Here is a 12,153-nt window from a genome sequence, read left to right on the forward strand (position 1 = left end):
ATGATTCGCTTCTTCTTATTGAGCTTGATTTTTTATTACTCACTATGATACACTACAGGAAAAGTGTTCTACCATGACTACTTCGAGAAAGCCCAAAATACCCTACTAATGTGCTACTATAAGAAGCTATTTAGTTCCTAATCCAGTCACAATGAGTTTTAGAGAAAAGCCTGAACTTTCGGCTTCATCAGCCAGCTAGAAGCCTTCAAGCGCTTTTGTAGCTTTATCTAGTCTTCTTAGACCTTCTTCGTAGCGATCGGGGTCTAAAACCATGTCAGCTGTGAGCCTTGATAGAGAATCGACGAGCCTCTCCAGAGCTCGTTTTTCTTCGATTTTCATGCCCAGGTTTGCAAACTCAGAGCCGATTAGTGTGCCCTTAGTGACATTGAGCAGTTGTGTCAATGTATCAACGTCAAATGACCTCAATTCTTGCTTCTTCCGCTTGCCGTGCTTCTTCTTAGGCGATGGCTTTACTTTTGATTTCGTGCCATCCTGGGTTTTATTGGTAGTGGGTCTTTTATCCTCAGTCTCATCGAGGTCGAGATTTACTGTCACATCAATATCCTCATACATATCATCGTCGTCATCACATGTAGGCTTATCGGGGGAAGGCTGAGTATCACCACGTTGCTTCTCTTGAGCTCGAATGGTGGAGTCACGACGTACAGGGCTTGGGACTTTAGGTAGAGGTCTTTCCAGATATATGTCGTCGTCATTAAACTCATCAGGTTCTTCCGAGTGCTCACGAGAATTATCTTCCCCGGTATTCTGGTGGCTTGTAGCCGAAAAGTAGGCGTCCGAATGATACGTGTTCGTGCTACTTCTTGTGACCGCGCTGGCGCTCTTCAGATCAGGCGACGGGTCCCGCATCTGCGCCATGAGTTGGGTCTCTATATCATCCAGGGTGTCGCGAATGAATAATCTCGATCTTGGACGGTTTTTGCTTCTTGGCGGCACTGTAGGATTATATGAGGTAGTCTCTGAACGAACCGGCTTTATACCTTCTTGGTCCTCTCGTACTGTTGTGGATAACGGTGGGATGATGCTCGTTACAATAGAAACGTCGTCGCTGATGTGAGAGCTCTCAAGATTTTTAGCACTGTACGTTTCTTGCGAGTCTTCCGCTTGAGATACCGGAGGCTGTAAGACGGGGCTCTGCTTTTCATAGTTCCTGAGATGGTTGTAAGATGACGAACCACTTTCGCTAGCCAAGTTACCAGAACCAACCGACGACGGAGCCAAATGATGCTTATTGATTGACAAGAGCCGCAGAGAATTGTTAGGCTCGAGATTCTGATTTGGATCTCGCTCGGTCATCTCTGAAACTCTCGACATCTTTGAATAATTGGAGCTCAAGCGCTCCACAGGTTTCGCATTCGGAACTGTCTTGATAACAAGATCTTCAGTAGGCATCCTAGAGTCAGCTTCAGTACTAAAATTGTCATTAAGCCCCAAAGTTTCCACCGATGGCAGCGCCGGCAGATCTGGGTGACTTTCGTTAGTTCCCTTACCTTGATTCTGTACCACGAATGATATACCAATGCCCTCTTGAACTACTCCAGAGTAGTCCGATAACATGCTAGATCTCTTATCTGCCGAGTGAAGTGATATCAAACCAGCAGGAGATCTGAAAAGCTTACTAGGCGACGAATTCCTTGAATCCGAGGGCTCTTCATGAGGCAGCTCGAATTGGTCATTTTTGTTGGCTGACACAGGCTTACCTATCCTTAGAAGTTCGCTTTCAATGTCTTCTTTTTGCAGCGAGTCAATCATCGCTGAAAGTCTTTTGTTATTGAGCATCACCTTAGAAGAACCTTCGCCGGACATTGCGACTTGCCGCTGGCCTATGAAGCTCTGTAGGGTCTCACAATATCAATCATAGAGACCTTAGAGTGCCAAGAGCATTTGTATATATCTCTTAAGATGTTCCTCATCGTCTCTTCAACTCTTTTCCTTATACGGCAAAGATACAAACAAATGATAAATGATGATCTACAAGCAGTAGGGTCTCTATAAGTAAAGAAGAAGGCCTTAAGCAGTGCTCCTGGACCTTGAGGAAGTCACTGCTCCATCACCTCGAGGAATATGTCCCGTAGTTTGGCGATTCCGTCCGTCGATAGCTGTGGAGCATTGGGAGGAAACAAATTCTTGGCATCTTGACCAAATGGAAAAACGGCCTCACAAGGCTTTTCCCAGCCCTCGATTAGCAGTGGTAGTGGGTAGTAGAAGTGGTAGGCTCCAGTATTTCCGGTCTTGGCCAGCCTTTTTTTTGACCAGACCAATTGATCGTCCAATGAGGGCAGTATCTGACGCCAGATAGAATCGTAATAGGGCGCATCAGTGGGATTCTGTTGCTGGGATAGCGTGTTAAAACGGTGGTAAGCTCCCACGATAGCTTTGGCAGATATGTGAAACGATTGAAAGTTTGCATTGCTTGATACTCCAGGAAACGTCAACGTTGGATCTGCAATTGAAAAAGTATGGAGATAGAGGCCGGAAACTCGCGATATATTGGACGGTTGATTGTCGGTATTTCGTGGGTCAGGAGTGATCGAAATTCGACATTCATCCAACAACCTGGACGAGAGGAATGGGAAGCCATAGAGATAACCAGTGGCGAATATGACGCAGTCCACCCCACCAAGTTCGGAGCCGTCAGCGAATCTTAGAGTTGGTGTAGTTTGGCTCACAAACTCGGTGATTTGTGGCTTGACAACCACTTGCTGCGTTTCCGCCAGCCATTCGTCGAACCAGTAGAATGGATTGGCTGTGTTTTCTGGCATAGGAGGCACGTCCGTGGAGATGAAGATTTCCAGGCTCATTGACTTCTTCAAATGTATAATTCTTTTCAGGACGTCCATGCAACTGAAGCTTTTACCCACGATGATGATGCGGCGGTACCGGCTGGTCTTTTCGAAGCTTGGCAAAACCTTATGATACCAGATATCAATATCCTTGACATGAACCAGAGTTCCGGGATATTTCTGATTGAAACGATGGATCGCAGTTTCTGCAGCTCCTCTGCCCTCTGGTTTGCTCATGAAGAAGGGTATGTACGGTATTTGAAAGTGTCCGCTGGCAACAACAACCGCATCGAAATATTCAATGTACCATTCGTCATAATCATTCTCGGGTACAGATCTCTTCGCCACTACCATCCACTTACTGGCACCTGTCTTGTCCACATATTCAACGCTTGTGTTCATTCGATAATTCTCTTCCAAATCGTTTTTCGAAATGAAATTGTCCAAATGGTATTTAATGCTAGGAAGATCTGTCAATGGGGCAATTCTGTCATTGCGGGCGCATGCATTTTGACCATAATCATTTATATCATCCTCGTATCTCATCAAGTCCTCAGGAACGTTACTCATAAAATCATCGTAGAGGCCAGTTTTATCGCTGAAATATATTCCATCCCTAGTCAATCCGCTCTTTCTTGCCAGTTTCACAGGTTTCGAGGACGAAGACCCAGATAGGCCACTCAGATTAACCTCTCCACCGTCAATGCCGGCCAGCGGAGTGCCTTCATAAAACAACGCCCTCGAATCGGCTGCTGTGCGTTCGTCTCGTAGAGATCCCAGCTTCTCAAAAATCATTGGATGTGTATCAAGATTGCTCCCGGGAGTGTCGCTCCAAACTCCTCCCAATTTGGATTTGGCTTCAAAACCAACGCATTGCACCGCCAAATCGCTGTCTTTGTTAACCTTGAGGAAATTGTAAACGGTCGTAAGACCAGCTGGCCCTCCACCGATTACTGCCACTTTCCTGATCATGCTTAGACGCTTCCACTGCCATCGATTCTTGACCTCCAGTTCATCAGTATTTCGTCGTCCTGTTTATATGTCGCGTAGTGCTGCTCTTTGAACTTCCATAAGTGAGTCGTTGATCAATAAGCCCAACCATTAAAAGGAGTCGGTAGTTTTTGGAGCTCAAAATCTCTTTGAAGTAGTTTCTTGCAGGAAGCCATTGTCGACTTAGCCATGAACAGACATGCAGGAATGCTGTCGATCCGATTAGTCTGCTTTCCTGAAATTGCCAATTTCATGCCAGATCTTGCCGTACCTCTAAAAGATTCATTCCAAGCTTGCCAGATCTTGGTGATACCGCCAAACTAGCTATTCGGAGTTTGCTCAACTCAACTTATCCTCGAGCAGGGTGTCTAAGCGAAGAGAACCGCTCCTTTCGCCTCTCGAAAGGAATGCATAGTGATCTGTCCAGAATACTAGCCAATATCTACCATTGAAGTGGTAATGACAGCTTTTAGCTTTACTTCAACAGCTTTAAGTACTTATTATAAGACGCGCGTGTTTACTGATGACTTGATCACAATATTGATAAATATTGCTTACAACAAGCAGTCAAGAGCCGTTATTATTGCTGGTTGGGATGAGCATGGATATATTCCCCCTATTAGACACCTTAGAACTGGCAACATGCTTGCAAAGTTGCGACTTTTCGCTGGCAACAGAAGATAATATAGCACGTCCCACATCGCAATTCGTTATTACGCTTTACAAGCAGATTATAGACAGTTTCATGGGCATATCACCAGATTACCTACCTGGAAATGGGAAGCGCAAGATAGAAGAGTCGGAGCCAGGGTATGGTGAAGAGACCGGTTTCTCTGAAAGCATGCAGGTTCTGGTGCTTAATAAGATCTGTTATAGGTTCTTCCAGAATATAGGAGTGGCTGATTTCAACCTTACGGATCTGTACAGACCGGATGCACATAGGACTAAGAGGATATTGAGTGCTGTGGTCAACTACGCAAGGTTTCGAGAGGAGAGGATGTTTGATTGCAATAAGTTTATCTCCGAAACAGAGACACTATTGGGCCAACTGCGATCAAGGTTTGACGATTATAATCTTCTGCAACAGCAGATTAAGCGGTATGAAGATGAGGAGCGAAAGATCGAAGGCTTGGCGTCCCAAGGCAATGGAGATGAGCTTCAAGCTCTTGAAGAAAACAACAGAAGTATCGAGATGCAATTGAAGAAGCTGACTCAGCTACAGGAGAGTTTGTCGATAGATTACAACAACTACAAGGAGGAGAAACAAAAATTGCTGAAGGAGCTGGAAGCACTGGGATTTCAGATTGTGGAACTCGATTCTGAAAGAGAGAAGCTGAAACGGTATTCAGAGAGTAATATGGACGAACTGGAAAATAGCATAGCCGAGTTGCAACGCTCTTTAGATTCTAAAAGGGAGAAATTAGCCACTTTAGAAGACCGACAGCGGAATTTTCATACTTCCACTCAAACTTTCAACAGAGTCATTGAAGAAGTCTACGACGTGTTACAGGTTCTCTCTACGAAGATACGGGATTCACATCGTGAAGAGGAAAATTTGATTGATTTCAAGCAGCAGCTATTGATGCGACGCGATAAACTGCGAAACGTACTAAATTCCGGTGTCATGGTTAAGCTCGCGATACTTGACGAGCAAATAGAGAGTCAGAAGACTAAGTTGGCCAGTTTCTATCAATCATCAAAAGCCAGTCATGAAGATAACGCTGATCAAATTTCAAAACTGCAGGAAAAGTATACAAAGGAAATTGTGCCTAAAATACAAGAGACCGAGATTCATATTGAGCAAAATTTGCTTGTTGGTCAAGTGAAAAAGCTGGAAGAGGATATGCACAAGCTGAAGATCGATTTTCAGCGTGAGGTTGACCAGATCGACACTGAGCATTCGTTACTTGCGAACCATATGAATAACTATATGACAATCATGCTCGAAAGGATGGACTAGTTTATGGACGTCACTCAAGGAAAAACTGGACATATAATTTGCGGTGTGCTTCATCCCAAAAGGTGCATTTGGAATTTACGTCGTCTATTGCCACTGAATTCACTTCTGATTCATTCATCATGATTGACATGTCTGAGGGTATCTCTACAGCCACATTCTCAAAAGGTTCATAAGCAATGACTACGTACTTTTTATCCTTCTTCTCAATTTCCTGCAATTCCAAACCGGACACAATTCGTACCATGGGGCTCAACCTCTCTTCCGAAGCTGAGAAGTCAAGGCTCGGCGATTCGTCGACGTTATAGTCCACTCTTATTGCAACACCATGACTGTTGGTTGACTTCCCCTGGACGTTCACTACTGTACACTTCGGTATCAGTCCAGTATTTTTCAAGTTTTCTCTTCTCAGCATTACTTCTCGTTGAAACTCTCTGTCGCGATCATCTTGCAATTCACTTCTTTCATGATTTTCAGCCTTTCCGGTAGTATTGCCACGTCTCAGCACGTTCAAACCATGTTTCTTGCCACTCAGATGCCGTTCTACGCTGGACCAAGAAACATGCATAGTATTGCAAAGCTTACAGATAAGCTTGCCTGAGTGATTCTTGTAAATGTATGGATTCTTTCGCAACTTTTCACTTTGGCCATCTTCATCTTGGAATGTATAAGGAATCTGCTCCCCATCTTTGAGCAGCTCTTCCACCTGTTTCCTTCTTGCCAAATTAGCTTGAGCATCCGATGCTATACCTGCAGCACCTTTCTTTGAGCCAGCTCTATTTTGATAGTCCATTCTGCCGCAGGTTTAGAATGCTTAGAAGCCGATATATTGACCTTAATGGCTGTTTACGCTAGTCTCTCTCCAGTATATGTTATCGTGATGTCTTTCATTATCGCGCTATGGCGGTCGAACCTATTGTCGATTAGGTACAATAATAGATGACGAGAGAAAATGGAGGCTTCGGGTCATTGCCAACTCACGTTACGCTTATATATCTATGCTACTATGAAGATTTGGCGGAGATATTATACACACCTCTCTCGGTTTCATTAGCGTTGAAAGTCGTTTTCTTCAACTGGTCCCATTTCTCATGTGGTATATCCCAGCCACATTTCTGGGCGACATAGGCGGCCACATCATCACAGAATCCCAGCAGATTAAGGTCAAACTCAGCATGTCTGACCGGATCTTTGTTGATTAACACTTGGGGGACATGAGCGGGCAACATGTTGACGATTTCGGATACCGGAGCAACCTTCAAACTGGTACCTATGCAGAGCAATAAGTCGCATTTCAGTATATCTTCACGAATCGTCCTATGAAACTTTGACGGCAATGCTTCACCGAAGAAGGTAATATCTGGTTTTAAAACACCATAAGATTTCATTGCGCCGTTAACGAGATGGCCATTTGTGCTTTCGTCCTCGGACAAGCTATCATTTGGAAAAAACTCTCTCCTCTTTGGATAGCAGTAGGGGCATAGCGGAAGCTCCAGATTTCTGATGTTGCTGAAAATCTTTTCTCCTGGTAGCTTCCAATGACAAGTGATACATGACGCAGTAGCGAAGGAGCCATGGCATTGGACCAGTTTCTCCTCATTTATGCCAGCATACGATTCTAGATTATCGATATTCTGTGTGTAGATTCTCAGAAGCTTGCCTTTGTCCTGTAACATTTTGATAAAACTGTGAAGCGGTGAGTAAATATTCTCTGGAGGAAGAACCATATGCGCGATGTTGTAAAAAACGGATGGATCCTGCATGAAGATATCAAAATTGAACACATCTTGTGGATCGTCTAACCCTAAATGACGAATTTTGGAGTAAAAACCCTCAGAAGATCTAAAATCGGGAATACCTAATGACGTGGAAACGCCTGCGCCCGTCAAAACCAAAATTTTCTTTGCATTTTTCAATCCCTCGACAAATACGTCCACTGTCGAGAAGTTAGGTAACCTTAACCTAGTCGACAACACTTTATTGATAGCTTTCTGTAAGTCCTTAATGAGGCGTACAGCACGCCTTTTTTCCAATGGGTCTTCAAAAGTGGTTACAGATACTTCCTCCTCGCCCACAACTCGTGGCTCAACGAAATTGTGGATGGCAGACATCATTTCGCGGTCTTTTATCTCGAACCCAAGCAGCTTGATCAGAAAATAAAGGTACAGCGAATTGAGTTCTTCTGGAAGGTACGTATCCAAAAATTGTCTTAATCCATGATACTTCAAAAACATCCTTGCATTGATGGAGTCGTCCTTCGTAATGGGTGGAAAGATATATTTCCCTGTCCTTTTACTTCTGCTGATCTCTATAGGTTTGCTGGGGGTTCTTGGCGCCAAAACGTGCTCTCCCTCATCAGTTTGGCCGTCATTTGTCGTCCGTCCAACGTCATGTCCATCTCGTTCCTGGCTAACATCGTACTCATCTACCACTTCCTGAAGTTCGTCACCCTTCAAAGGTACTTCTAGCGCTATATCAGCGGCACTTTCAGCAATTTTCGGTCTTTTATTGGGCTCTTCGATAACCTCTGCGGCACTCTCGCTAGAGCCTTCCGGCTTCTGTTGCCTCGATTTCCCCAAGTTTATCGACTCCGCAGCGTCCCCATTTTCCTGCTCGAGATGTCTCTTGTTCGTTTGATCACCCACAATCTCAGGAACACTCATCAATATGACCCTCAGTGGCGTTGTGTCCGGAGATAAACACTTGCTTGCCCCTCCTAAGGTATTGCTTGATGGACCGTATTTGCATTAAACTTGAAGTCTTTGACAAAACTCTGGTCGTGGCAACAGTAAATTTCGTATCGTATGATCCTTAATGGAGCAGACGTTGAAGAGGCTGAGTATTGATGGCCATCTGTCCATTTAGCGGTCCGCTGATGGCTCAATTGCCGTCTCCATACTCAGCATAACCCCCGTACTCGAAATTGCTGATGTGTGGATTGTATTGAGCGGCGGGATGCCGCGAACTTTGCGAACCTTGTCTTGTCTGATCGCTCTCGGGTGGGACTTCGCCTGCCAAGGTGCCCACACCGATCTTAGCGAGAGCGATCTCTGCACTAGTGTTTTCCAGATTGATATCGTTGACAATTGTTCCTGTGACATTGCTCAGTTCCTGGACCTTTAAAATGAGTTCGACTTCTTCGCGATTCCGAGTGTCGATGTCATTCTGTAGAGACATAATATATTCTACGGCTTGAGTTAGAATTTGTCCCTTGTTTGGCTTCCCATCCCTGGTTCCCGTACTCTTCATTTTAGCGGAGCTGGCATTTGGTTTAGGTGTTGCGCTGCTTGAAGCATCCCCAGAACCGTTTTCTGAATCACAACCGTTCGTACTCTTGTAATACTCTTGAAAGAACTCACTAGGAATCATGGTGAGCAACTGCTGAATCCTTTCGTTGATGTTATCGCGTCGCTTTCGATCGACCTTCCCAAGCTGGTTGCTCGCGGTTGAAGTCACTGAGGAGGAGACGGAGCCTGGTACTGATGTCATCTTCCCGGTACAATTTCGACCAAACCAGCAGCCGTTCTTTTCTGGCTCTTTTACTACTCTTTTAGTGTTGTTTGCTTCGGAGCTAAAGAAAGACGAGGAGTCCTTTCCGCTTAAGATCAGCCAAAGCTTCACTGATACAAGAAAAAAATGGCATATGAACAAGTATTTAACTATTAAGCTCGTTTTGAGACTGTATTATAGTGTCTACTATTCACAGCTCGTACTGTAGTACGTGGTTTTGAATCAATGGCTCGCGGTTGGACAGCTCTTGCAAGATCATTTCTTTAAGTTTGGCCGCGTCGAAGAGATGCTTGTGTCCATTGAGGAATCTGAGCGCTTCTAGATCTTGATTTTTGAACTTCTGATTGTAGTATTCGAGCCAATCAAAGTCCTCGTTGTCTCTCTCGGCAATGGGTAGACCTGGACAGACGTCTTCACAGCCCTTGTAGGCGACTTTCTTGCCGATGACATCGAAGGGAGCTCCTTCTTTAGTCGAAAGCAGAAGAACAATTGCCATTGCATCTGCAAGGCCAGATTTAGTGCCATGGATTTTTGTGTATTTGGAAAGAGCGCCCAGGCATAGCGCTAGTTTGCCCTTCCTGTATTGGTACTCGAATTCGAGGGTGTAGTCCTTATCGACCTCGCCCACCTGTCGGCAGTAGTTCTTGTATATGCCTTGGAACCCTTCCAGTGGCTCTTTTTTACTGAGCAGCTCAATGCCATAGATATCATTATCCTCAGCTTCTGCATAGGCTGCAAAATGCTTTTTATCTTCTTCTTTGCGCTTGTTGATCGCAGAAGTTTCTTTCTTAGCCTTCTTGGCATGGTTTTTCATGATAGTTTTTATTTTGCTTTGGATGCTGTCATCTTGATCCAACAGAGATTGATCGTGAAGAGAGGAGTAAAGTTTGAAAGACCCTTGGATGGCGCGAACATACATTGGCTTCGTGTAGATGGTCTTGCCCCATTTTAGCATGTCTAGGTACGCCCTTGGAGTTCCTTTTCTCATGCAGTATGAATGGAAATCTAGTTGATCATCTTCGAATTGATTGTAAAACTTTGCGATCGCATGGAATCGTTTGAGAACCAATCCTTGGTTCTTCTGCATCTCCCATTCTGTTACTTTGATGTTGTGTATTAGGTTGTCACCGTCTTCGTTATTAGTCTGTTCAGAATCCTCAGCTTTCTCAGCCTCCGATATCAAATTATGAAGTTTTCTTAAAGCCAGCAAGTAAAGTCTATAATGCGCTTCAGCTTGTTCAATGACGAACCATGCGGCCTCCACCAAATGAAGATCCTTGATGCCATTAACCGCGTCATCGTTTTTTGTGAACAGAGAGGCGACTTCAGTGGCCTTCCCGATGTTATTTGCTCGCAAGAAGTATTTGACGGTCTTTGTGTTGATAAATCTATCTTGCAGGTCCAATTTTCTGCCCTCTTCAAGAACTTCCGCTGCTTCTTCGAAAAGACCGAGGTGCTTTAAAACACGTCCTTTGAAGAGATACAACTCGACCAATGTTGGGGTATGCTGAATTGCTTTATCAATAATCTCTTGTGACGATTGGAATTGTTTCAGGAATAAAAAATGTTGAGCAAGGTAGTAACACGTCCAAATGTATGGTATTGGCTCGCTGATTGGATCAATATTGAGCAAGTATTCTGAGACAATCTTCTCCAACAGTGCTGGTACAATGGATGATCTACCACGATACAAGGGTTTAACATTGCAGAAGGCAGCTGGAACACCTCGCTTCAACTGCGGTAGGACATACTCTTGTAGCTTCTTGCTCAATAAATCTTCATCTTCAATGAATTTCAATGGTATAAACTTGGGCGGTTCACTTCTGGGGTAGAATTTCTCCAACTTTTCGTATAATGCTTTTCTTAAAGCGTTGTTGCCTTGAATACCCAACGAAACCTCTAGCAATTTGTAGTATCTAAAGTCGTCTGGATTCCGTTTGATCAAAATTCTGTATACCTTAGAGGCCTCCTTCAACTCACCCATTTTCATATAGATTGATGCCTTCTCCTCTAAAAGACTGCATTTGTCGTAAACATTGGGCTCGATTTCGTTCAAATGTCTCAAAACGTTTTGCAACTTTTCCTTGTTGTTTCCTGCAATTCTGTACATAATATCGCTTTTGTACATCAAGCACTCGTTATTCTCATACAACTCGGCTTTTCCAAGCTTCCCTTCAACCAATTTCTCAAACTGGGATAGCGTATTTACTGCTTGTTGATGTTCGCCGTTAATGTCTTGTGCTATAGCCAAAGCTGTCCAGTTGGCCCGATAACCCAGATAAGCTTCCCAGTATTTTTTCCTCGACACCAATGCACCTTTGAAATCTTCTATTTGCGATTGCAAAGTTGCAAGGTCCCTATAAATTTGCTGATTGGTTGACCCATTGCTCAAGGAAGCCTGGAACCATTTCACCGATTCCGCATACTCCTTAACTGTCCTCATATAGATACCCAGGACATGGCAACAAATTGGGGAAACCGCTGTACCGTCTATCTTGCTTAGAGCGTTCTTACAGTAGCTTTGTGCCTCTGATTTTTCGCCCAGAGATACAAGATCAAGAGCTTTCAACGCCAAAGCGTCCACATATTCGGAATCTTTCTTCAAAATGCCATCTAGAATCTTGATTGACTTCTTATAGCTTTTAGACTCGTACAATTTCAAAGCCTCGAGGAATTGAGTATGTTCTTTTCCTCTGCCGAGCAATGGCTGTCCCTTGCCTTTACCACTCCTCTTTTTTGACATAGCCTCAGCTCTTCAACGAAGTGTAAAAACAAACCTCACTGATTGATGAAGTCGCCTAATTTAATGCTCTGACAATGATCAATCTGACGGAATTGAAGAAGGTTTGGCCTTCTTCGAGCCTAACTGCTAGAAGTGATCTAAAGACGCCA

The 12,153-nt window shown here is 44.1% G+C and overlaps 7 protein-coding genes across 7 annotated transcripts; 1 reads left to right on the forward strand and 6 right to left on the reverse strand.

Moving 5' to 3' along the window:
• Nucleotides 1-195: 195 nt before the first annotated feature.
• On the reverse strand, nucleotides 196-1,827 carry NBA1 (Nba1p; the record flags this gene model as incomplete). Its single annotated transcript, XM_037285167.1, has 1 exon — nucleotides 196-1,827. The coding sequence occupies one exon, from the start codon at nucleotides 1,825-1,827 to the stop codon at nucleotides 196-198; it is 1,632 nt and encodes a 543-aa protein (XP_037141063.1).
• A 233-nt stretch (nucleotides 1,828-2,060) lies between these two features.
• HG536_0G02510 (uncharacterized protein) lies at nucleotides 2,061-3,776 on the reverse strand (the record flags this gene model as incomplete). Its single annotated transcript, XM_037285168.1, has 1 exon — nucleotides 2,061-3,776. One exon carries the CDS (start codon nucleotides 3,774-3,776, stop codon nucleotides 2,061-2,063), a length of 1,716 nt encoding a protein of 571 aa, XP_037141064.1.
• Nucleotides 3,777-4,389: 613 nt separating this feature from the next.
• Nucleotides 4,390-5,754, forward strand: NUF2 (kinetochore-associated Ndc80 complex subunit NUF2; the record flags this gene model as incomplete). Its single annotated transcript, XM_037285169.1, has 1 exon — nucleotides 4,390-5,754. One exon carries the CDS (start codon nucleotides 4,390-4,392, stop codon nucleotides 5,752-5,754), a length of 1,365 nt encoding a protein of 454 aa, XP_037141065.1.
• A 10-nt stretch (nucleotides 5,755-5,764) lies between these two features.
• On the reverse strand, nucleotides 5,765-6,544 carry PRP11 (spliceosome assembly protein PRP11; the record flags this gene model as incomplete). Its single annotated transcript, XM_037285170.1, has 1 exon — nucleotides 5,765-6,544. One exon carries the CDS (start codon nucleotides 6,542-6,544, stop codon nucleotides 5,765-5,767), a length of 780 nt encoding a protein of 259 aa, XP_037141066.1.
• A 211-nt stretch (nucleotides 6,545-6,755) lies between these two features.
• SIR2 (NAD-dependent histone deacetylase SIR2) lies at nucleotides 6,756-8,414 on the reverse strand (the record flags this gene model as incomplete). The annotated part of the gene is made up of 1 exon (XM_037285171.1): nucleotides 6,756-8,414. One exon carries the CDS (start codon nucleotides 8,412-8,414, stop codon nucleotides 6,756-6,758), a length of 1,659 nt encoding a protein of 552 aa, XP_037141067.1.
• Nucleotides 8,415-8,631: 217 nt separating this feature from the next.
• On the reverse strand, nucleotides 8,632-9,240 carry RTG1 (Rtg1p; the record flags this gene model as incomplete). Its single annotated transcript, XM_037285172.1, has 1 exon — nucleotides 8,632-9,240. One exon carries the CDS (start codon nucleotides 9,238-9,240, stop codon nucleotides 8,632-8,634), a length of 609 nt encoding a protein of 202 aa, XP_037141068.1.
• A 211-nt stretch (nucleotides 9,241-9,451) lies between these two features.
• On the reverse strand, nucleotides 9,452-12,004 carry NAT1 (peptide alpha-N-acetyltransferase complex A subunit NAT1; the record flags this gene model as incomplete). Its single annotated transcript, XM_037285173.1, has 1 exon — nucleotides 9,452-12,004. One exon carries the CDS (start codon nucleotides 12,002-12,004, stop codon nucleotides 9,452-9,454), a length of 2,553 nt encoding a protein of 850 aa, XP_037141069.1.
• Between the last annotated feature and the right edge of the window lie 149 nt (nucleotides 12,005-12,153).

This window comes from Torulaspora globosa, chromosome 7 (genome assembly GCF_014133895.1).
Source record: "Torulaspora globosa chromosome 7, complete sequence".
NCBI lineage: Eukaryota > Fungi > Ascomycota > Saccharomycetes > Saccharomycetales > Saccharomycetaceae > Torulaspora > Torulaspora globosa.